At 38.8% G+C, this 26,158-nt stretch overlaps 1 protein-coding gene across 5 annotated transcripts in view; it reads left to right on the top strand.

The window, feature by feature from the left end:
- SFXN1 (sideroflexin 1) overlaps window positions 1-25,933 on the top strand; it is a 42,963-nt gene extending 17,030 nt beyond the window's left edge. Inside the window, exons 2-12 of one of the 5 annotated variants that reach the window (XM_073355765.1) lie at window positions 787-961; window positions 1,736-1,906; window positions 5,545-5,643; window positions 6,262-6,337; window positions 8,167-8,252; window positions 9,423-9,550; window positions 11,290-11,339; window positions 13,774-13,861; window positions 17,661-17,710; window positions 18,551-18,598; window positions 24,277-25,933. In XM_073355765.1, coding sequence (XP_073211866.1) covers window positions 792-961; window positions 1,736-1,906; window positions 5,545-5,643; window positions 6,262-6,337; window positions 8,167-8,252; window positions 9,423-9,550; window positions 11,290-11,339; window positions 13,774-13,861; window positions 17,661-17,710; window positions 18,551-18,598; window positions 24,277-24,741 — 1,431 coding nt within the window. In that variant the 5' untranslated portion in view covers window positions 787-791 and the 3' untranslated portion in view covers window positions 24,742-25,933. Of the gene's footprint in view, window positions 1-786; window positions 962-1,735; window positions 1,907-5,544; window positions 5,644-6,261; window positions 6,338-8,166; window positions 8,253-9,422; window positions 9,551-11,289; window positions 11,340-13,773; window positions 13,872-17,660; window positions 17,711-18,550; window positions 18,605-20,354; window positions 22,786-24,276 lie in introns of those variants that run through there. The other 4 variants (XM_073355766.1, XM_073355769.1, XM_073355767.1 and 1 more) reach the window with 4 other exon arrangements.
- Window positions 25,934-26,158: the final 225 nt, after the last annotated feature.

Genomic DNA, 26,158 nt, shown 5'->3' with positions numbered 1-26,158 from the left:
GATATTTGGTCTTGGTGTGGAAGCAACTATTATTACTGCAAACTATGAATAAGTTACCCTGTTCTACTGAGGTGGCAGAACACTGCTAGGTCTGTGAGGTTAACTGGCAGAGGTGCTCTTCCCGGCCTTTATGCCTAGGAAAACTGGCACACCTTCTTCGTATTATGGATTGCTGGGTAACACTTTTTAAAATAAAGAATAATCTACAGTAAAAGATATTGTATTGTGTGTTTCTAACTTTAATTTTGTTTTGCTGTTCCAGAATTTTTTTACAGGCTTTCTCACAAAATACAGTGGTAGAAGAATAGTTCAACTCACTTAAAGCATGTCTTCTCAAAACATTTCATTTTTAATTCTCTTTAAGTCCCCTTATTCCAGTCTGGTGGAGTGTCGCGAGAATACATAATTAATTCAAGTAAAGCAAATACTGAACTAGTATTTTGCATTATCCATTATTTTGTGAGGCTATTATCAGTAAAATTCTGCTCTTCGGTTACTCATCTTCTGAGAACCATTCTTTTACTGTGCAGCTATTTAAGAGAAGGAATGTAGAAATATATATGTATGTTCAGATCAACTTGCACTTGTTCCTCGTGTGACTGACAGCTTTGTTGTTTGTGGAAAGCATATGGGATAAATGCATTGCATTCAAAGTATGTACTTGCTCATTTAGGATTTTTAATGGAATTTTAGAGTGTTTGGCACCTGGCAAGATTACACCCTTAGAGGTTCTCGGTACATTATTACAAGAATTATCAAACTGAAATCTTTTTTCTTTGCACATAGAGTTCATGAAAATGTCAGCAGATATACCATTAAACATTAATATCAAGGAACCCCGTTGGGATCAAAGCACTTTTGTTGGAAGAGCCAATCATTTCTTTACTGTAACAGATCCCAGGAATATTTTATTACCTAATGAACAACTAGAAAATGCAAGAAAAATCGTGCATGATTACAGGTATGATAGTTGGATATTTTTGGCCATCAGTAATAATGACAGTTTTTTTCTTGGACCTTAAGTGATTGTGGTTTGCTAAGTGTCACTCATATCAACAGGTGATTATATCCATCTAATGAAATATTTTAAACATTTTCAAAGCAATATCGCTTCCTTTAGGTATTCTATTGTATCTTCTTGTAATGCCAAGTATATGTGATATTTATGTTTCTGGAGTTATGAATTAGCATCTAGAGTTATGAATCAACAAACGACATGGTCTGAGAGCCCATGCTAAGAAAGCACTCTGGTCTATGGATGAGCTGTCTGATTCCAATAAATAGTTGGTATGGCAGCAATACTGAAAGCTAACTTTGACTACTTGTTCTATTATTTGAGATAAATAGCTTCTCAGATACCTGAAGGTAAATTTTCAGACTTGGGCATGGGTTTTTGTCTGTGTGATTATTAGTGACTTTAATGGAAGTTATATAGCTGAAATCTCTACACTGTTTTGAACAGGTAGAAGTTTGTTATGGACAGTATCAGGTACCTAAGGTACCTAACCATTGCAGGGAATTTTGATTCTTTCTTCAGCAAGCTATGTAAAGGCAAGTCTACCAAATGCACTTGTCAGTGGGATTCTTAACATGCAGTACAATAGAAGCTAAAGTACAATACTCACTTCTATCTTTTCAAATTTATTCTGTTGATCCAAAAGTCCTTTGGTACCATATTTGTTTGTTTTTACTAATTGCTATATTTTATAACCACATTTTTGTATTTGTTTCCAAGACAAGGCATTGTGGCTCCTGGGTTGACAGAAGATGAACTATGGAGAGCAAAATATGTGTATGATTCAGCTTTTCACCCGGACACTGGTGAAAAGATGGTTTTGATTGGCCGAATGTCAGCTCAGGTGCCAATGAACATGACTATCACAGGTTGTATGATGACCTTTTATAGGTAAGTGATGCCAATGTAACACAAACATTGTCAGTAAATTAAGTAGGTAATATTTAATGTGGTTAGCTCATCCGAATATTTTAAAAGATGTTTTATAAATACTTTTTTAATATAAAATTTTGCCTCCTTTTCTCTTCTGTCCTTGTATCCCTTTTACCTGCATTTATTGCTAGTTTCCTGTAGAAGTAGCTGTGAGGTGAGCCTTTTATCCCACTCTAATAATTCACCAAATATCCTGCTTTTCCTCATTTAACTGAGGAAGTTGAATGTTCCAAAATCCCATCCATATAGGAGATTTATCTGGAGAACTAAGAGGAGGAGATTGTCTGAGAATTCTCACTGTAGAGATCTGGCATGTAGGATGCGCTCTGCAAAGTAAGTGTTAGACTGAAGGATGTTTATCAGTCGTCCAGTCCCATGTCCCTTTTATTACCTCTCTTTTCCTCAAAAGCACCTGAATTATCCTTACCCCAAACCTTCACAAATTCAGTGGAGTCTACTTTCAAAGGCTAGTCTTAGTAACTTCTATGAGTAGTCTTTGCACTAGAATTTTATTTTAGTTTATTTATTTATTTCTGAAATAATATTATTTTTCTTAGAAGAACCAGTGGAGGAGTTAGAAGCAATAACATTATTGTATTTGATTCAGGGATTCCAAAATTATCCTCACTTTATCTTATGTCCTCAAGAAAAGGCAAGAGCCGTTTTGCAAGATATCCTAGTTCTGTGTAAAAGGATCTTAGCCACCAAGCCCCAGCTAGGAATGTCAGAGAAATCCATCAGTGCTGCTGTTGATCGCTGACACTTCTGTCTCTTGACAGGCTTATGTGTTGGTTCATTATATTAAAATTCAAAGCCGTGAACTTTGCGAAGAAGTCACTAACCATTAACATGCTCACAATATTAGCAGCCTGTTACAGCATATGAAGAAGCAGATGGCACAGAGTCTATAAATAGGGTAGTCCAGAAAGTGTCATACATCCCGCTTCCGCAAAGTAGTTGTCTAGAAAAAAATAAAGGTAACTTTCTTCATATGCAGGTTCCATTATATTCTTACCTACAGAACTAATAACCATGAACACTGTTTTATGCCTTTTCCTAATTCCCATCTTTCTTCATATCCTTACGAGACACCGTCCGATTCAAAACTAGGTTGTATCAATAGTTATTTACTAATCCAGAAGACACTGGTCTCATTTGGCCAGATCCTAGACAGTGCAAAGAGATCAGAAAGCTTTCTTAAACAATCAGCTGGAGAGTGTTCTTGCAGAAGGGAAATCCTTGGATGATGTAAAGCAGGTATAGCCATTTCTACGGCACCCACTCCTTCCCTGTTCCCAGCACAGAAGGCAGGAGGAGGTGTGTCAGGGGAAAGAAGAGGCATGGTTGGAGTGTCTTGCACTCCAGGGGTCTTGGGCCATTGGTCTTGAAACATCTTTTAGGGCACTGTTGCAGTTGGTATAGGATGGAACAGCTCTGAGGTTGCTCCAACTTCCCCTGGGGCTGAATCAGCCCCATCCATATTTTCCCCTTCTTTTCTTGGGTCCCCTGTTCTAAGCACAACTAGTTAGTTCTGAGGATCTAGACCTTTGTCTTTTGCAGACTTTTCCTTCAGAATAGAAAGGAACCACTGGAACATACATGAGAATGGAAGGAGAGCCTATGTGTTTGTTCAAAAATACCATTTAGGTATTGTTAGTCTGTCTACCTCTCCTGGTGATACACCGGCTGAAGTGGCTGTTTTGGGTATAGTATCTCCTTGTCGTCATTAAATCCAGGTGCAATGCTTCCTGTCACTGAATAACAGAGAGCAGAGCACATGCATTCAACATGCTGAGAGCTAAACAGGATGAGATAGAAAAGAAAGGGAGATAAGGTAGGTAGGTAAAAGGATACGCATGCACATGAGAAAGGAAAGAGAAGTGACAGAGATGGAGAGAATCCAGCTATTAGTTCAGGGTTGCTTTGAGATCTGAATCAGATGTTAGAAAGCAGCAGGAATAATGAGGCATATTTGAATTGCTTGAAATTGAGATTTCTGATTTAAGATTTTTTTGAAAAAAAAATAAGATCCAAGAAAGATCTTTAGATTTGGGATTGAAAATCTCCAGCAAATATAGTTTCTTTATTGTAGCATCTCTGCGTTGTCTCTCTGTCCATTCAATCGGTATAAATGACTTGCTGTGTCAGTACTTCCCAACAGCTTGCCATCAGTCTTTGGTCTTGGACCCTATTAATAGCCATACTGACCACCAATGCAAGGTTTCCTTTCTGTCCTTATTTCCATGCCCGAGCAAATAAATAAATTTGCGCTTTCATGCTCCACTGAAAGGAATCACTGTGGACAAAAACTAGTCCTCAATAATAGCAATTCCCTTTGATAGCCCGACCTTTCTGATCAAAATTTGAAAGCAGCAAATTACCTACGGTTTGATCCTGCAAGGTGTTGCGTGTTCTGGCCCCAAAATATTTTTGAGCGTGTAAGTTGTCCCACGTAAGCAAATGAGATGTGCATAAGTGTTCTATTGGATTGAGGACAAGAGTATTCGTCAGCTAGCAAGATTGAGCCCCTGCAAGGATAATAAAAAGAATCTATCAGTCAAAAAACCCCAAACCAATGAAAAAAAATATTATTGGTGCAGTCTATATTAAGAATCGGAAAAGATTTGCTGATCTCTGTGTCCTTTGTCGCTGCTAATGGCTTGTCTTCTGGAGCTTTTCCACTGAGCAACCTGGTACTCATAATATTTAGTTGTCTGAAAAAGGCCCCACAAGTGCAATTGACTTGAATTTAATAGGAAGAATGTTCTAATCTATATTCTTTGTTCACATAAATGGGATGTTTTCCATCTCAGAATTCACAGTGGAACAGTTACCCCCCTCCCCCACACAGGCATTTTTAAAGCACCCATCTTGATAATATTATAGCAGTCATATCAGATTTTCAGACAGTAGCTTTGGAACTTGAGCATGATCTTTAGCTTTCTTGCTACCCCAACAGTTAAAGTGTTTAAATACTTTCAAGGTAGGATTTCTGTCTTGAGGCATCACCTTACTAGCATTCAAGCAATTTAGAAGAGGTCTCAGAGACTTTTTTTTTTCAAATGAATCTGTCATTGAGCCTATATTGAAACAGATTTTACATTCATTCCTGTACAACATCAATCTTTATTGTTAGTTGAGGCAAAAATGTTTGCTTATGCTTTGAGCTAATAATGAAAAAATCATCCGTTGACTCCTGAACTCAAACAAATGTTTCAGTTTCATAGGACATGTTAAAAATTATGTCACAGTAGCAGACTGAAGAACATTTTGGAGTAAGTGGATTTAAAAGGCAGGAGTGTGTGTGTGTGTGTGTGTGTGTACAAGAAATAACCAGGTCTGTAAATGTAGTCTATTAATTAAGGTTGTGCTTTATTATACTGCCTGCTGCTATGGTTTTTAGTTGTGTTTCTATGTTTGTTTTTAAAAGTATTCTGTAAGAAACTAGTTTCTGATTGGCTGAAGTACTTCAGAATAACTTTGCTCAGATAAATAAGAACAGTCAAGCAGCTCTTTAGGTTCATACTTGCCCTGCTTGGTATAACATTTTTTTTTGTTAATGTCCATTTTAAAAACACACTTTTTCTTGTTTTAAGAACTAGTCCAGCAGTGGTCTTCTGGCAGTGGATTAACCAGTCCTTCAACGCTATTGTAAATTACACCAACAGGAGTGGAGATGCTCCAATTACTGTCAGGTCAGATGCTTAACCAAACAGTTCGAATAACTTTGTAACCAGCACTGCCATCTGTCTGAAGATGGTTGAGCTTCAGTAATTTCTGATACAGTATGTGGACATGAGTCACTGCACAAATCAGCGTGAGTGCGTGCTAACAAGTTAGAACAGTTGCAAAGAGATGCTTGAGACTGATTTGAGATTACAATTATGTTTAACCTTTTAAAAATGAGTATAACTGCCATGAGTTAAACAATCTTTTAAATGCCAACATAATCTCTAATAGAGATCTTCATTGCACTCTTTAACCAGTCATTTGAAAATGCTAAATTAGCTTGTTACCTTGTCAGAAGCTTTGGTTAATGTCTTTAATTAAGGACATCAACAGGTTAAATATAGGGCATATGATCCTTCACAGCCTCAGTTCAGAGAGTTGGACATAGGAGCAAAAGCTAAAATGCAATGAACAGGATGAGATGCAGAGAGAAATTTGATTCCACATTAATAAAATGCAGCTTTGTTTTTAAACGAAGTTATTTTAGTACAGTATTGATTCACGTTGTTTTAGAATGTGAAGATATTACAAGCTAATACAAACGCAGGTTGTGCAAGTGCAATCATTTTTTATTTTTGTTTTAGCCAGCTGGGAACGGCTTATGTTTCTGCCACGACAGGTGCTGTAGCAACAGCTCTAGGACTTAATGCACTAACCAAGGTATTGAATTTTCTTAGTTAAACTTTTATGTTTAGTAGAATTTTAGTGGCTGAGTCATCCTCTGGTACTTCTACATCTTGTTAAACTCAATTCCCATTATGGAACTATAATCACCTACTGCTCATTTAGAACTGCGGATTGATTTTTCAGTGGCCCGTCCCTCCCTCTTGCTAGTGCAAATTGCATGTACTCCATTTTTACACTGGCAGTGTTACATGTCTAAGTATCTTTTGGAAGAAAATCAGGAAATTAGACAAATAACCACTAAGATATATATGCTCATAATCCATTCATGTGACAAAATATGCAGGAACATTTTTTGTAGATGCAAAACTGCACCAGCAAACATGGAGGCTGAACCTCAGTCTGGCTGAAAATTTGGCCATATGTGTCAAAGGCTATGGCTATTTCTGCAGTCAAACTGCAATCAAAGATGTGGCTCAAGTAGGCATACCCACACTAGCTTTAGTCAAGCTAACATGGCTAAAAATAACAGTGAAGACATGATGACACAGACCTTGGCATAGGCTGTACGAGCCCTTCTGAGACCCTGAGTATGTACTTGTGGTGTTAGCCATGTTAGCTAGATTAAAGCTAGTGTGGGTATGCTTCCTCCAGCTGCAATTATACCTTTGATTGCAGTTGAGTTTCAGTGTAGACATAGCTGAAGTGTGAAATAAGTAGTTTGACATTTAAGCATAAAATAATAATTATGTAGGCTGTAGTTATTCATATACCTATTTATCTTCTATTACTTATTGTTATTGTCAAAACTCCTGAAAATTTGTCAGAAGCTTTTGCCAATGAACTTAGTACTTGTATCAAAATCTTTGATTAAAACTTCTAAAATTGGCAAGAATACTATATTTTGCAGTAGCAATACTTGCAACAGTTTTCACTACCTCCCTTTTTATATTTATGTTGCTTTCACTTTTAAAATGTAGGGAATTGGAGTTTTCTTATCACTCTGATCCTGCACAAGGGATTCTGTTGAGCTTTCAAGCTGAAAGGCTTATATATTCTTGTTCCCAAAATGTTTAATTTTAATACATGCTTGAGCGCTCCAGTGATGAGTGAAGACACATATTTCTTTTCTTGCGATTTTAGCAGTTTTTTGCAACTCTGTCTCAGACTGGCGTTACAGAGTTCATGAAGCTGCTATGGAGTATGTCTGCATGTTTCAGTTAAACTGATTTCAGGTTAAAAATTTGTCTAATTCTTTAACTAAATCCTCAGATTTACCATGAAAGAAGACTCTTTATTTTTCCTCTTCCTTTACTCGCTTCCCCCCAAAAACTAATAGCATGTCTTACATATTTTTGTCAAATTTCAGTTTTGGATAAAATGCAGTAATGACGAAATGTTCAAGAAGATCTATTTTAAGTAGAGCATAACAGATTATACAACATATTGATTTGATCAATAGCTTCTGTATAGTCAGTGCGCCTAGTTACAAAGCTACTAATATTGATGTCTGATGGATATAACCTTTCCAGTGGATGGAATTAAATGTAAGGTCTCTTTGGTGCCACTCCTTGCTATTATGCTGATAGGTGTGTCAGGAAGCTCACACTTCTAGGCAAGGGTGATGCTAATAGTCAAGACTATCTCCCCTTCAACCTTCCTGCCAATGCTTACCCTGACAGAGAGGGTTGTCAGTTTTGTCAGTTAGAAGTTTTATGTCAGATATTTTTCCCCTTGACTTCACAGTGGGTTCTTTCGGAATTTTAAGTCAGAGAGAACAATCTGCTTTATATGTAAAAAAAAATGGCTTAAGACTCTTAAAAAAGATTGTGAAACCTGAAAACCTTTTCCTCCCCTTTTCACAGCATGTCTCGCCCCTTATAGGACGTTTTGTTCCTTTTGCTGCTGTAGCTGCTGCTAATTGCATAAATATTCCATTAATGAGGCAAAGGTAAGAAAGAGAATGTGATACATTCATTCTAGAAGAAATGTAATTTTTGTGGCAACACTTGCCGATGAACTACTTGTTTTGTTTAGTTAATTTATCAGTTTTGTAATGTTTCTACATATTTTAGCTGTTTTCAATGTCGTGTATGGCATTTCAAGGGAAGTCTTTTTTAGGTTTTAAAGGCATTTGCTTAAATATCACAGGTATAAAATAGAACATCTTTGTTCTCCTAAGATAAGTATCCCATTAGATCTTTGCTCTTGGATCTCAAAAGCCAAGTACCTGTCCTTCAAGAGCTGATATATAGAGACTTATAAGAACATAAGAATGGCCATAATGGGTCAGACCAATGGTTCATCTAACCCAGAATCTTGTCTTCCAACTGTAGCCGGTGCCAGATGGTTCCAGAGGGAATGAACAGCCCAAGGCAATTTATGAAGTGATTCATCCCCTGTCATCCAGTCCCAGCTTCTGGCAGTTAGAGGTTTAGGGACACCCAGAGCATGGGCTTTTATCCCTGACCATCTTGGCTAATAGCCATTGAAGGACCTGTCCTCCATGAATATATCTAATTCTTTTTTGTTGACTGTGCGTTGTGTAGAGAAGTACTCTTTAGTGTGTTTATTCCCCCAGTAAAAAAAAAAAATCCCTATATTTGGCCTACAAGATTACAAAAGAAATATTTTTGTTTGGCACCGAAGGAGTTAATTTTTAAAAGCTCTCAAAAGTCTTCATTTAAAGTTCATAAAAGACGAAGGCTGCGTCTACACTGCGCACCTTACAACTGCGTGGTTATGCCGCTGCAGCCGCACTGTTATAAGGTGCATAGTGTAGCCGCTCTTTGTCGCCAGGAGAGAGCTCTCCCGGGGACAGAATAAAACCGCCCCGAATGAGGGTCAGTAGCTTCGTCGCCAGAGAAGAGAGCGCTGTCCCTCGCAGTGCTTTCCTTCATCAAAACTCTTATCATTCCGGGGGGGTGTTTTTTTCACACCCCTGAACAACAAAAGTTTGAACAACAAAAGCAGAGCACACGTGGCCTACGTCACTTGCTTGGAAGTATTTTTTCGATTTGACACAGTTAAAGGAGAAAAAAGCATTTAGGATCAGATGACTAAAAAAGATAAAAATGAGTGCCACTAATTGTTATTAAACCATTTTTTTTTAATTCAACAGGGAACTCAAATTTGGTATCCCTGTTACAGACGAAAATGGGAACAGGTTAGGTGAATCAGCCAAAGCTGCTCAGCAGGCCATTACTCAGGTGGTTATCTCAAGGATTCTCATGGCTGCCCCTGGCATGGGTTAGTATAACTGTAGTCAAACATAATGATTGTCCTACAGTTGTTAGAATAAACAGCTAGAGAGATTCTGAATTCTGTGTAAATGTTTCTCTACTAGATCAAACCCTCCTAAGGTTGTAGAGACAATAGTTTCGCCTCTGTTTAGACCAGTGGTTCCCAAACTAGGGGCGCCGCTTGTTCAGGGAAAGCCCCTGGTGGGCCAGGCCGGTTTGTTTACCTGCTGTGTCCTCAGGTTCGGCCGTTCGTGGCTCCCACTGGCTGCGGTTCGCCGCTCCAGGTCAATGGGAGCTGCGGGAAGGGCGGCCAGCATGTCCCTCGGCCCATGCCGCTTCCCGCAGCCCCCATTGGCCGAGAACGGCGAACCTCTTCCCACCCCTTCCCCAAAGTCCCCACCCCAAATCCCCGCCCCTGCCCCGCCTCTTCTCCACCTTGTCCCCTGAGCGCACGGCTCACCGCTCCTCCCTCTCCCTCCTGGAAAGCGCTAAGCGCCGCCAAACAGCTGTTTGGCAGTGGGAAGCGCCTGAAGGTAGGCAGAGGAGCAGTGACACAGCGCGCTGGGAGGATGGGGGGTGGCAGGTGAGGGGAGCTTGGTGGCCGCAGGAAATAACTTGGGGGGGAGGGGCACGAGGAGCTTGGCAGGCCACAGCAAATAACTCCGCGGCCCATATGTTTGAGACCCCTGGTGTAGACAGAGCCTTAGGCCCAGATCTTCAAAGGTATTTGGCTCCTTAACTGCCATTGAAATCGATAGGAACTGTTGCCTAAATACTGCTGAAAATATGGGTCTTAGGCTGCTGTCAATGAGTGGAGGTAACTTCTACTCAAATGGAACAGAATTAGTAGCTAAAATTCTGGACATATTTAACCAGTGCCAGGTTGCTGAGTGCTTGACCAGATTTTAAATAGGTGAGAAATTCTCCATTCCAATGTTTTAGAAGACAAGTTGTCAAATAAAGATAAGGAGAGGTTGTGGGAGGCAGAGGGGAGCAGGAAAAGAGAAGTCAAATCAAAATGAAAAACAGTGAAATCTTCATTATGGTACTCAGTTCAATTGAAATCTTAACTGACTTCTTTAAATTGTCCTCCTTTTAATCAAGGCAGGTGCTTAATTAGGATGATAGATCACCCATTGAGGTGTCTCAATTAAGATGATTCTACTGTAAGGGACATATTTTTTCTGTGCTTAATTTTACACTAATTTAGGCTGCTAATACCTTGACAATGTAATCTCATAATGGATGTGCATGTTAAAATTTGTGTGCAGGCTGGTAAAACCCAAGAGGTACAAGGAGACAATGGTTGTTTATGGTGTTATCACCTCCTTACTGCTGTTAATAGGTTCTGCTAACCAATGCTTTCAGCTTACTGAAAGTCAGGTGCTCTTTTTGACCTGAAGTTGTGGGGACAGTGCAGGTGCCTACACAATGGGAAAGGAGCACTGGGAGAAGATGAGTCTGCTCCAGAATGAGGAAAGTTTACAATAGACTGAATTGTCCAAGCAAAATGTTTGCACACATTGATAGAGATATGTGTAAATATTTAAACTGTCATAATTAAGCTATTTGAATAGGTTTGTTCACACTGCAAGAAGTCACAGAAAAGTATTCCAGATTCTAAAAGTGGCGTAAGATTTCCAACTACTGTTCTAAACTACTGCAAAAAGGTTTATGGAAAACTAGTTTTTGTTTGCTAAGATGTAAGCATTTGTTTTGTTTTGTTTTTTATTTTCTCACTTTCAGCTATTCCTCCCTTTATCATGAATAGTTTGGAAAAAAAAGCCTTTTTGAAGGTAAGCCTCAGTTGCTTAAATATATGCATATCGGATATAGTCACATGTATTTCATATACAAAGTATTAAGTAAATGTTACATGAAAATGATTCTATGATCTGACAGCTAACTATTATATTCCCTAGTACAGGGAAAGTTTTATCTCTGAATATACATAAAGAAACATTTAGAATATTTTTAGTAATGTGGTTTTGCCAATTAAATTATTAAATTTTTTACTGAATAGTTCGGAAATTCTGTCTAATGGTTAAAGGTCGGTCTGCCAGTCATGACTCTTGTCATGTCACCTTAGGGCTCAATCCTGTGAGGAGCTGGGCAGCTCCTTGAAGATATGCAGTCCCCTCAACTGCTGTTGAAGACAGTGGGAGTTGAGGGAGCTAAGCCCCAGTTCACGAATGCAGTTCAGAACATGCTTTACGTTAAGCACATGCAGAAGCCCCATTGAAGTCAGTGGGTCTTAGACATGTGCTTATGTACTTCAAATGAGTTGCTCAGCACCAAATAGGATCTAGCTCTTTAACCTGCCTGTGCTTCAGTTTCCCCATCTGTAAAGCAGAAATAATAGGGTGTTATGCTTGCTTAAGGTTGGCAGAGTGCTTTCATATATCGCTCTGATCAGAGGTGCTATCAAAGTATTATGAAATATTTTAATTATTCATTTGAACAGTCCCTGTCCTTCACCTCAGCACTGTCTAAATAAAAATTCTATGAAAGGAATGAGTAGATTACTCTGCATAGCATCATGTATGTGTAGATGACATTTTGGTCAAAATCTAGGGAACATTTATCTGAATCAGCTAACACAGTGGGTTGCGCACAGATTGCAATCTGATTGCAAATGATGTTTGTGTCACCTGCCTTTCCTCAGTTCCCCCCACCCCAAAAAATGAATGAGCCTACCATATTATAAAATACAATAACTATGTTTTTTTAAAAAAATCCAAAATATGCAATTCTTCTCTGTTCAGCAAGATTTGCTTGTTTCAGTGCAATACTTGTAAACATTGAATTTATTACAAATACAATGCAAATCATTTTAGGGTTTTTTTTAAGTTTGGGTCAATAAAGAGAGGTTCTGCTTAGCTGCAATCAAAAAGTATCTTGAAGTGGAAAAAAATGTGGTTTGAAAATGACCCATTGGCATTATGGGCAAACCAAATATTGGGTGTGCGTGTTTCAGCAAGTATGATATGTTTCTCATATTTTATTTAAGCTAATGTAGTGTGATATCCTTATCCAGTTGTTCATATTATGTTGGTATAAATCTAATTCTGATCTATTAAGGTATTTTGGTTAACTTTTACATTGTGTGTATGCATGAGGTTGTAATCAGCATCAATAACATTGTGAATAAAACATCATACAGATTTCACATGAGACCTGAGCCAGGGCTGTATCTCAGTTACAAAGATAGAATTTCTTTGCCCATTAATGTCCCTGGCTTCCTTTTGCATGAGTGGCTATGGACAATCTCATATCTTTGTATGGGAAAGACACAAGTTGAGTCAGGAGCATGCTTATTGTTAGAAGCAGAAAAGAAGTATTGTGTATAAACTTACCGACACTCCTTGGAAAGGTATATTTTTAGGGTAATCAGTTTTTAGATTACACATTTAGTTGTCTCTGAGGAATTATTTCTTATATTTCTGTTCTTCATAGTCTTTATATTGTTGGGTTTAGATTTCACAACTACACTGCTGAAATATACACGTGTGTGTAGGGTAACCAGATAGCAAGTGTGAAAAATCAGGACTGGGTGTGGGGGGGTAATAGATGCCTATGTAAGAAAAAGCCCCAAATATCAGGACTGTCCCTATAAAATCGGGGCATCTGGTCACCCTACGTGTGTGAATATGCATGTTCGTAAGACTGTTTAATTTTTATTTTCTTTTGTCCCCAAATTTAGAAAACTACATTTTCCTGAAGTGCTCACTTCTTCAGAAAATTGTGTTCCTCACAGTGCTAAAACAGGGAATATAGCTATTGAATTTTGGAATGAAAATCTGTACTCTGTAGGAGACTTAAACTGCATGGTTCTCCTAACTGATAGGAGTGAAGCTCCCATGTACACACATCATATTTTCCCTAGTATAAAAGAGACGTATATTGATTTGACCTACCTCTTATTCATGGACTTCTTTGACCTTTAGACTACTTGAGGCATTATAACTACAGCAGTGAACCTGAAAATTTACTGTCCATAAAGAGCAAGGACATTTGTTTTCTGAAATCAAAGGGGTTGCAAAGGTAGAGCAAAAATGGTTTTACATGTGCACGGCGTGAAAAAATTGTCCTGTGTCATATCAACTGGCATGGCAGAAACATGACATTTATGACAAAAAGAGTGAGGGAGGAATCAGTGTGTCTTTGGAGTCAAACTTCAAGTATTTGTTGTGCAGTATAATCAACATAAGGGTGTTGTGAATTTTGCAGATCAGCACACATGAGAGTTCTTCAATGTTCTTTGGTACCATCATGATCGTTTATGCTCTCCTGTTCCTTCCTCTCAGCCTCACAGACTGTGAGTTCAGGTGAAACCTTGCTCTGCAGTTAGTCAGTGGTAACATTTGGTGTAGATTAGTTCTAAAACTATTAAGGAATGAGCTGCATTTTTAACTAGCAGCTTGTGCATGTCCTCTTGAGGTTTCCAGAAGCACCATTCCATCTGCAGTATTGTGACACCACCACCTACAATCTGCTTTACTAACACATGTCCCTCAGTCTTCGCTTTGCGCACCAGCATTCCAGAAAATAATTCTTACGTGCCTGTAAAAACCTTTTTGGGTATGTCTACACGGCAATTAAAAACCTGCACCTGGCCTGTGCCCACTGACTCGGGCTCGCAGAACTCAGGCTAAGGGTCTGTTTAACCATGATGTAAACGTTTGGGCTCGGGCTGCAGACCAAGCTCCGGGACCCTCCCACCTTGGGGAGTCCTAGAGCTCAGGATCCAGCCCAAGCCTGAACATCTACACTGCAATTAAACAGCCCCTTGGCCCAAGTCAGATGGCATGGGCCAGCTGCCAGTTTTTAATTGCAGTGAAGACATATCCTTTGAGACCAAAAAGCCAGAAAATAAACAAATGCATGTCAATCAGCAAGTCTTCATTTCTTTATATCCTACCATAGAACATCTTCTCTTTTTTCTGTTTCTTCATGTCTAACAGTTTTAATGGTATCATGGTAAACTCCATTGATATTTGAATTAAAAACAAAGGCTATATGACTATATGATTATTATTTATATTCATCATCTCTGTTGACTCATGCTTGGGTATGTATGTCTGAAAACCAAGTCACAATAGCTGCTGCCAGTGGCAGGAGCCATGAACTGTATAAGTATAAAAATGCAGAATTTACAGATGCACCTCCATCTCATCTAACCCTTCCATTAGAATGTTTTGGATGCTTCTTCCATACAAACTTCTGAAAATTCCTGTTGCCGCCTGAACTTTGAGATTTTTAAACCACTTCTAACGTGGTTCATAAATTCATATAAGTTCACATCCTACTTTCTCTTGTTGCTCTGTACATCATTTCTGATACTCAGATTGATTCCTGTGCATTTTTTCCCCTTTCATGTCATCTAACCATCTAACCAGATTTTCTTAGTCTGCAACTGTAACAACCATTACAAACTTTTTTTCCTAATTAGGAAGAAAGCCTATTCTGCAGTCTTTTCTCATATAGTTCTGCTCTTCAAAGAACTATCCTATGATGCATTCAAGTTCCTTCCATATACCTCTAATTCCTTAACTGCTTCCAGTAATGTTATTTATTTATATAATTGCAAATAGTGCATAGTCACATTGGGCAAGATGGCAGATTCAAAAGTTCTAACAGTGAATAGAAGCAGTAACTAAAATACCAAGTTTTCATATTTAATTGTCATTTCTACAACCTCGTTATGTGCACTATCCAACAATGACACCTGCCGCACAAACCATCTGGAAGCTAAGTCCTGATACATTCAGAACTACTGTCTTCATGAGTTCAAAGAGAGAATTCGTATTCACCAAATTATTTTGTTATCTTGTGCTTCTTTGTTTTTGTTTTCTCTCCAGCCAGATGCACATTCTGCATCTGATGCCTCTAACTTGTTTTTAGTTAAGTGTATTTTACTTATGCCTCCTTGTTTGATTGGTTTTTTTCACCCTTCCAGATATTTGTTCTTAAAACTGATCTTTAATGCTGGCTTCTTCCTCCTACTCTTTTTAATATTAGCATAGTCTAGCAGTATTCTTGGAAAATAAAGGTCAGAACTTTATCTGCATAACAGGCATTTTTTACATCCTACTGTCATGAAAGAAAAAACGTTTCATCAAGCGAACCAATTTATGCCAGTGATGCTGCCTAGGCTGTTAGACACACCTGTGTTTTTCTGAGTAGTATCCCACTCAGATGAAGGCTGAATACCACTCTGCTCAGCTCTATCTTATTATACCCCAAGTGACCTGATGCCTCTGTATTATGAGAATATCTCAACTTCCTCAGTGTTCAATACTTGGAATCTCTCAACCATAATCCTCCCCTTGATCATAGCCTTTCACAGTAAGGAATCTGACTAACATTCCCAAAAGAGAATAGCAATCCCACAGTCCTCTGCTGCTGGTACACAAACTGTGATAAGCATACAGTCCCTGAGCACTTCTGCTCCTGTGATGCTGTTCCCACCGTCTCTTGTCATTAACTCTCCCACTGTATGAAACTAAAGCCTTTTGAACCAATCTATATGGGGCAAAGGTCAGATGAAGATGCATTAGTGGAATGTCAGAACAGTGCAGCACCACTGAATTCATCCTCCTTTATTGCCTTGATGCTGCTTTTTTCCATCTGTTGACTACTTTGGTAGCTAATAGATGAATTGGACAGTTCTCTCCTGCAACCATTTCTGGACTACAGACTGCCTCAAACAAGGAAGGGCACAATCTGCTATGTTACTTCCTCTCTCTCTGTCCCTGAAGAAAGAGCTAATTCCTGTATTGTTTTCCCACTTCTTTGTTTCTGCTGTGATCTTTTAGCACCAACCTTGTCATACTTACTTTCTTAAATTCCTTTTTGCCTTCATTCCCTATTGCTTCCATTTTTCCCTTTAAAATACTGACATTCACTTTGGTTGTTGATTCACCAGTTTCCTACAGCTGGAGGAATGCTTCTTGTGGACACATCATCTTTATACTTACCTACTGTAGTGTGTAATCTGAACTAATTAGCTGCTTTATTTCAAATCAACATGTTACGATAGCAATTGTGTGTTTCATGCTTTTCAGAGACCTTCATTTGATGGTAATGAAAAAGCCCATCACAGCAGAGTTTCATTAAAATGTTTGGTCTTCTTTCATTAGTATTTAATTTCAACTAAAATTCTAACATAGTATTTTTTTTAAAAATCGCCGAAAGACCTACAATAAAAGTTTTGTCTTCTTTCTAAGTACATTTGATGCGATTTGCAAAAGAAAGTGCAATAGAGATGAACTGGCCATAAATATCACATTTGTATAAAAAAAATTTTTTTTGCTTTGCTAAACAAATCACAGCTTCTATTTTATGCTTTTCTTTAATTGTAAAAGGAGTGGGGCCCTCACACACTTGCACAGTTCTAGTTTTATCCATAGGAATTTAGAGCCAGAACCTCAGCAATAGCTGAGAAGCACACAGAGCAAATCAAGGGGTGAGGAGAGGTTGGTGCAAAACCTTACCTTGGCACTCCCATGATCCTTAAGCAGCTGCTGGCAAGTCCTCAGGCATAAGTTAGAGCAACCTGGGTGCAGACAGATTGAAACAGTAGTCAGGATTCAGTACAGCATAGGGCTGTCTTCATGACCAAATTCCTTATGCTGGCAAGGAAGTGGGCAGCATATGAGCCTCTATTCTGGCATATGGTTCTTTTTCACTGGGCTGAACCTCTCACTGATGCTGCTGCTACATTCTGAAGTCAGTGCTACACAAAGTGGTCTCACCGTGGAACTGGCCCCTAGACTCAAATCAGAATCCAGTCATGAGCAAAATGGGTTGTCAGCCATCTATTAATCTAGTTCCTAGTGGAGACTTATTCAGATCTGATCCAATGCACACTGATGTCAATGGGGGTCTTTCCACTGTCTTCAGAGGACTTGGGACCAGGCCCTCAAATTTAGCAGTGTTAGAGGTCAGGATTGAAGTGTGCTGGCAAAGCAGTGGGGAGAACTTGCACCATATATCTGCACCATGTTTAGCTCTTAACAGCTGTCAGTCTGTTTCTTATGAGTACACAAAATCTCCAAAAATGTTGGGAGGGAAAAGCACACTTCATTCACTATGTAATAATTTTTTTAACACAGCGGTTCCCGTGGATGAGTGCCCCCATTCAAGTTGGATTAGTTGGAGTCTGGTGAGTGAGTTTCTTGTCTACTATTTTTAACAGATGTGACTATAGCTTCCTTGGAAGATGTAAAGAGAAACAATTTGCAAATGTTTTAAAAAATCAAGGCTGTATGTTTTTGGGCAGTAAAGCCAATGAGCATCAGAAACGATTCATTCCTTCTGTGAGGTGAGGTGTTAGCGAGATTATATCGCTTACATCTGCTCATTCTATGTCGTATTACTTATTCGTTTTTTAAAAATGAATCACAAATCTCTTGCTTCCATTGCTTCTTTTATGGTAGCCATCAGCGTGGAGAAATTACAAATGTAGATATAACCAGCAAAGGAAGGGGGTGCGTGTGGTGGCTCAGGCCTACAGCTGATTAAAATAAGCTGTTTTAACCACTGCCTAAACAGGTGATAATGTAGAACCTATTCCTGTAATGTTGTGAATGCTCTCAACTCACATAAAAAGAAAAGGAGTACTTGTGGCACCTTAGAGACTAACAAATTTATTTGACCATAAGCTTTCATGGAAGTCAACGAGGGGCTTGATTCTTCACTGCCAAACCTCTTGTGCATCACTTACATCTATGCAAAGTGGGTATGAAATGTCACCAAATCAGATTTTCACTGCTTTATATGGGTGATAGTGCTTAGCGCCCTCTTTGCCCTCTGCATAGGTGTAAATGACCACACATGGTGCAAGGCAGTGGAGAATTGACTTCACTAATCATGTTACAGGACTGGGCCCTACCGTCCTTGAGAAGGAAAGAGAATAAAATGATTGAATTGTGTGTCTAGCAATGTCTTTTGAAAAAGTAGGATTCTACCCTAAATATTGTAATCTTATTTTTGTCTTTTCTAGTTTGGTGTTTGCTACACCTCTATGCTGTGCATTGTTTCCTCAAAAAAGGTACATGTGGGTTTTTTTATTCTTTTAATGTTGAGAGCCCAGAAGCACGCAAGGCATTCCACAGCAAAAAGTAAATAAGTGTCCCACCCCACCTCAAAGAGCATACAGTCTAAATTCACCTATGACAAGTGTGGGTCATACACATAAGGGAAGAAAGAAAATACTGGTGCCACAGTTACTTAGTAAGGCAGGTGTGCATATTAATAGTTTCGTTTAGTTGGGGAGCGGGGTTTAACATCTCATAGGCTGAGTGTCAGAAATGAGTTTTAGGAGGGGTTTGAATGAGAGGGGAGGACCTGGGGTTTGAGAGGCATTCCTTTGGCAGGGGCAGTTCTGAAGAAGATACAGAAGCAGGAGTGGAGGGGATGCAAAGGAGATGTTAAAGTAATGGAACAGAGAGAATAGGGTGAATGGAAAAAAGGAAATAGTTGAACATATAGATTGGGGTTGAATAACGTGGGGCCTTGAATGTCAGGACAAGGAGTTTGGATTTGATACACAGCACAGTGAGGAGCCAGTAGAGGGATTCAAAGAGGGGGAGATAACGTGGTCAAAAGGATGCATTTTTGTGGCTTAAGGTGGTGGCGTCATTTTAATGTACACAAAAAAGTGGTAAGATCCCATTTATTTTCATTTGGAAACTCACACTGAATGGAGTTCGCCACCTGAACTGTGTGTGCTTTATTTGTAGTTTGGGTAATAAGATTGTCCTCATCCATGTTAATGTGTCTCAAAACCATTAGCTTTGTTTGAAAATAAATATGGAGCTGACATTCATTGTCCATGAGATCCTAAAGGAGCCTGGGCAGACTAAACATTAAGGTCAGCTCAAATGTAATATATTATGTAAACTTGGTGTAAAAACTCCACTGATATGTATTCTTTCCTTTTGTCATTAATGGAAGTCATGATTACTGCATCAAGTGGAAAAAATACTTAATGTGATTTAAATGTTGCAACTGGAGATTAGTTGGTTATCAAAGTTAGTGGGTGAGTTCACTAGCTTTTCTCTTCTGGAAACCCTTGGTCTCATTCTGATCTCACATAATTTTTATACCGGTGTAACTCCCTTGATTCCAACAATACAGTTATGACATTGTTTGCCTTTCTGGCTAAGAAAAGGCCAAATTGTTGCAATAGCAAGGAACATGGCAGGGCTATGTTGAGTTGGATTGGCACAGTTGTACTGGCAAGTCAGTGTAGTGAGCACTGCACTCTTCCTGAGTCAGATCAGTGCTTCTTGAAATTCATCTTCATGTGTCCTGAGTTGACTCTCTAATTTTATAGGGAAATCAATTTTTAAATGTATTTAAGAAATTGTAGATGTTACATGACTTGTCAGATGAATTTGTTTTACAAATGAGAAATAAATGTTGCATCTACAGAATAGTTCCTTTGATTCAACAGAATAAAATAACATAGTCGTCAGAAGCAGCCAAATACAATATTTTCTGAAAGTCTCGTAAAAGGGTATAGTTTGTCTCTTCCAGCACTAAATTTACATGAGAACCTAACCAGCAGGGTTGAAGTCCAAGGTACTAGAACAGCAGCTATTTCTTGAATAGGCAGAACATCTCATTACCAAGCAAGTTAAGTTATTTTGCTTCTGATGTAAGAACATCATCTTGGGGGAAAAAATAGATCCAGAACCTCCTCCTTTCCTAATCCAAAACGCCTTGAGCAGATACATCATCTTTTTTAGTTTAGATCCAAGCATTTTTATGTGTACTCATTTTACTATCTTTCTTTTGCTCAGTTCCATGTCCGTAACACGTTTGGAGCCAGAATTGCGAGCCAAGATCCAAGAGTTCAGCCCTGATTTAGAACGTGTGTACTTTAATAAAGGATTATAATTCGAGGAAGGTAGAATGCCCTTGGAGGAGAATCTCTTGAGCTCCTTTTTTAATTGCGTGCCAATGTTGGTGAAGAGAACTCTATTTTGGCCTCTCCTTTTATTGTTAAACAATTTTGACCATCCATGTTATTTTATATAAATATATTTTAAAAAATTATGATAAAATTATCTTAAATCACAAACTCATTACTGTTGTATTGCCCATTTTGTAACCATCATTTTTTTAACTGAAAGTTTAATTGCACATATCCAAAAATGTTTACATTAGCTTGCAAGCAGCTAAAGACAAAACTCCTCAAAAAGAAAAAAAATCAAGCACACAAAGAAAATCAGATGATCTTTTCTGAGATTTGTTACCTGTTCCTAGGGTTGCCAACTTTGTTTGGACAAATTCCTGGAGATTTCATCACATGACATAATCATTAATTAAAGATTAATCTTTAATTCCTGGAGACATCAGGACAATCCTGGAGGGTTATCGACCCTACCTGTTCCACTGTGAGTGGGCAGGAATCCAAATTTTCATTTTTCCCTCAACGTAGGGAAATGTCTTTCTAAATGTCTTTGGCCCCAAGGTTCAAGTTGTGACCACAAATCCTTTTCTTCAGGCCCTCCCTGTCCAGTGTTAGCGTTATAAGAGTAATAACTCCAAAGAACAGTTATACTGTGGCCATGCCCCACTAGCCTCATTTGCCATTGCTAATAAATAGCAGAAGCAGTTAATTTTATTTTGCCTTATTTTCTTGTGTCTTATAATCTTCAAACTTCATGGAAAGTTCCTGGGGTTTCCTTTTTAACTACATTCAGCACATACAGTCCTGCTGTGTTCAGTCCTTTAAGAGTGCTCTTGTTTTCTGAGTAATCAGTATTGCAGCAGTACAATCTGCCAAACTTTTTTGCATATGATGGTTGTTTGGCCAACCTCTCTGTTCCTGGAAAAGCACAAAGGAAACATATTGTATGCTGCTGTTTTAATCAATTACTGCACAAAATTACTGAACGCTTTCTATTACATTTCATCATATTCTCAGTGTATCCAATAACACACCCATTGTATTACCCAGGCCCACCTATATTTAATATACAGTATACTTAATGTAACATTAGAAAGCTCAAACTTAAAGAGCCAAATTCTCCACTGGGACAGATTTGTGAATCTCCACTGACGCTGTGCCAGTTTGTACCAGCAGAGAATTTTGTCCCACATTTTTAGATGTTCAAAGTAATATACACAATGACTGGTGAGTGTTTTACTGACAGTATGTTGTTATGCAGTGACTATATAACATAGCTAATGTCTGGCAGTTTAGAGAACAGTCTAGTGGCAGATTTTGCTTGACTGTGATCAGAGTGAATTTTCTCATAAAGCGGAGATTTGTTTGATGGCTTGTTACTTTTATGTTTGATCTAAAAGGATTAACAGATCTGAAGCTTTAGTCCCCTTAAATGCCACTGAGCCTTACCTGCATTTCTTCTGAAATTACCTACCTTCACATTTTTGTCTTAACCTTTCTAGTTGGGAGTGAGCTGGTTTCCCCAGTGAATTCTGACTCTAGATATATTTTATTGCAATAAATAGTTCTGTATGAGAAGAAATGAAAAACATAAATTCCAAAAGATTTGTGTTATGCTTGAATGCTTTCGGAATACATGTAGAAGTGTATACACATCTGCAGAGGAGCCAGGAAGGAATTTATTTAATTTTTACAATCTCCTATTTAAAGGAGCTTGTCTCATTTTTAAACATGCCATTTCTCCACCCATTGATTTTTGAACTCTTGCAATCAGATATATTTTATGTGAACTCACTTACTCAGTTTTGAAAAATCTGAAATGTGCAAATGTTCTATAAAAATGATATAGCCTAGTTTAAAGAATGTTATTGATAGATTTCAGTTAAATAAAGGAGATTCTTCAGTGACCAAAGTATAGATCTGAGGAGAAAAAATATCATGGGTATATATTTTTTTGTTAACTTTCTTTTTTGAAGCTTCAGTCTATTAATGCTTTTCTACAGAACTAATATCTGTACAGTTTCATGATATTATTAAGCAGAACAAAATAGTATAAAGATCAGACAATTTATACTGATCTGCTAGAAATAGAATGTTTTTCAAAAAATATTTCCAAGTAAAGTGCAATAAACTCTTACTTAAAACTAGAAAAATAGAATAGTTATATTTCCACTTGGGGAATATAATTTTCAGTGATGCAGTGACTGACTACATTTTTAATTTAAGTATTATCACAATGTCTTGCCAGTATTGATGGAGTTAATGTTCTATTTAAAGTGAACTAGATAAAATATTAAATAAACTCAGACTGAAATTAATTGATTTTTTTCTTATTGTATTGTCTTCTAAATATAGATTTTTGTACATTGAATTTTATGGTGCAGTCGACTCTAGCTCATCATCTTTTGCACCTCAGAGGCTTTTAGTGCTGATGTCTGAAAATTCATAATAAAGCAATCAGTAAAACTTCCTGTGCATGGGCCATCATAAATAACTGTTTCACAGCTCCTTTAACAGCCTTAGGCAGGTACAACCCTAATGTAAATCTGCCATAGGAAAAAAACTGAACATTAATATTGACAGTATGTGGATTCATAGTTAAATAAACATGTGGGATCTTTCAGCTAATATTTAAAAACAAAACATACTTGTGCAATGTTAAGCAATAAAAGCACATGGCGGAGAGGGGTTCAAAGGTATTTAGGGCAGTTGGGCACCCACCTCCTGGTGAAAGTCCGTGGAAGTTGGATGCACAACTCCTAGCTATGCCTTTGAAATTCAGTGGCAGTCTTAGACATTCATTCCTGGGCTGTCAACCCTCTACCGATATATAAGCATATTTCATGCCAACAGTACTTGGACCAAAAAAAGCCCACATATTTACTGCTGTCATGTTGGAGGCTCTAAATTTTCAAGTGGCGCAGTGAATTGAAATTTTGGAACTTTCAGTTTAAAATAGCAGACTCTGTATAACCATGTATCCATTTGGCATGTTTGCTGATATGTCTAGTCTTTTCCTCCCTCAATCTGTCACATTTCATCGTGTGCAAACAGACTTTGCCCCAGGAATATTTATCTCTGAGTACCAAGAAATGAAGTCAAATTTAGGGCACTTAGAAGTCATCTACAATACTAAACCAAAAGTTCCTGTCTGCATGATGTTACCCAGACATTCCACTTTGGTTTCTTAGGATTTTAATCTTCCTTAATAGCATGGTACCTTAGGTAGACTTTGCAATTGGTATGTATTCATAGGATGGATGGAGGGACTGCAGAATGTTAAGCAGTCCTTAAGCAGGCAAAATTTCTTTGGCTGGTGGAATTTCTCCCATGGAAACCTGTATCCTGTACATAAATGCCTACTTCAAAGACATACAATTGTTTATCTGCTAGGGGATCATAAGCTAAAGGAAGTTCCAATCCTAAATTTCATGAAAATTCATGAATTTAATCATGAGCTTGATCATTCCTCCTCTGTACAGAAGGGAGATGTTTTAATATGTGATTTCAAGCACCTGCCCTGGTCCTGGGCATATTTGGGGCATGTCTGTGGTGTGAGTAACACCATCTCCATCGCAAACTTCCTCTTTTCCTGGTACCCTGAAGAAGCCCCTCCACAGAGCTCTGGGTGGTGGAGGTCCTGCAGCAATGCTAACAATGGATGGAGGGACTTGGGTAGGTTCACCTCTGGAGTGAAAACTGTTCTTGTGGTTTTACTCTTTACTCCCATCTGGTGGTAGAGAAGAAAATGATTTTCTGAAGAGGTAGCAATTGTGTTTGTGTAACTGATACGTATATTTGTATTGCAGATAGTGCCTAGAGCAGAGGTGGGCAAACTACGGCCCGCGGGCCGCTTCCAGCCAGTCAGATGTTTTTATCTGGTTCTCGAGCTCCCGCCAGGGAGCGGGATCAGGGGCTGCCTCACTCCGCCCACCCAGCGCTCCCCAACCCCCGACTCACAATTCCACCATCTTCCGGCATGCGCAGAGCCACACTGTGCAGGCACGACTTCACCGCACTGTTTCCGGGATTGCAACCCCGCCCCTACGCGGCAGTGGGCCCAATCCCCTCCCAGTCTCCTACGGCCCCACCCTCGAGAGCCTCAAAACAGCCCAGGGGCCGCACCCCTCCCAGCTAGAGTGCCTCCACCCATGGCTGTGCCTGGTACGACCATCTTGGTGTCACTGCCAGCAGGGCCCCTAGGAGTCCCCGGTAGAGCCCGCTCCCCCCTCCGCGCCACACCCCATGAGTCCTTTCTCCCCACACCTCGGTAACATTCCTTATAGAGCCCCTCCATCCCCCCCGTTACACCCCATAGAATCCCCCTTCCTCACCCAGCATTCATGGCCTGGCATACAATTTCCATATCCAGAGGCGGCCCTCAGGCCAAAAAATTTGCCCACCCCTGGCCTAAAGGCACCCCATCAGGGATCAGAGCCTCTCTGCTGTAGGCACTGCACTACACACACAAAAACACTATCCCTGCCCCAAATGTTTACAATCTAAATAAATTCTTAATCATAGAAGCTACCATGGAAGAAAACTCACTCATCAGATCATCAAGTCTGACCCTCTGCCAATGACAGATATTCTGTATGATGCATGTATTGTTTGTGTGTAAACAGTGTCTATATATGAGACAATCAAGTTGTTTAATTTCAAATCTCTGGTAATCTTGTGTTCATATCAGGGTGAACTGTGGCTTTTGTCCCTCTTCATATTGAAAATATCTATCCCCTGAAGCTTTTCACAGGCAAAGAGTGGTCTTTTGTATAACTTTGTAAAACCAGATCTACACTGTGTGTGGATGCTCCTCCCAAAACAAATTTGCCAGTTATCCCATTTATTCAAGGATTTTAGAAATCATTTGTGTTGGGAGATGCAACTGATGAAATAAAAGTTTTTAAAATAGCATGTGGAAAGAATTAAAAAATAATTTAGCAGTAACGATCCAGCAGTGAAGCATTAAGAAGAGGTAACTAAAAAGACTCCTATGGGCCATTTGTGCTAGAAGGCCCATTCTTACCCATATATATCTGTGAATATTCTAGATTTTCAGACAACACAGCTGTACCATTTCAATGGACAAGTTGAGCCATTTTTAGAGTAGTTTCAATTCATTGAAGTGAATTTGTTCCCTGGTAAACATCCAGTTAAACAGACATGTCATGCTATTAGATTACCAGTTGAATGGATCCTGCAATGCTTTAAATACAACATACTCCATTTAATCAGGACATCTACCAGGGAACCTGCTTAGTGAGAGTAAATAGCAATGACCGGTGCTTAACTGAGATAGTACTTTCAAAAAAATTTCATGTTGGATGCACTTGGCTTGTGCTAAAAGGTTAAGTGATATTTAACCATGTGTTGGAGAGGTGTGAAATTGTAGGCTTTTGTACTACAAAGGTTTCCAAAGATAACTCACAAGAGGAAGTACTGGTAATAAATATTCACTGCATTCAATATTTTCTGTCATTTTGTTTGGTCCGGTTACTTATTTCCTCCAGTTCTTTCAGCTTTTTTTAACAAAATAATCTCTTCTCTTTTGGGGACAAGTGAATAATAGGCCTGTCCAGATACCTGATGTGTCCTAATTAAATAAATTCTGCTGTGCCATCTAGAAGAGACTGCATGAAAACTAACTTGTGTTCCTTCATTAACAGCAAGTGATCTGAACATACTCTGTTA

This window comes from Lepidochelys kempii, chromosome 8, assembly GCF_965140265.1.
Source record: "Lepidochelys kempii isolate rLepKem1 chromosome 8, rLepKem1.hap2, whole genome shotgun sequence".
NCBI classification, from domain to species: Eukaryota; Metazoa; Chordata; order Testudines; family Cheloniidae; genus Lepidochelys; species Lepidochelys kempii.
This window is presented reverse-complemented; position numbering and strand designations above follow the sequence as displayed.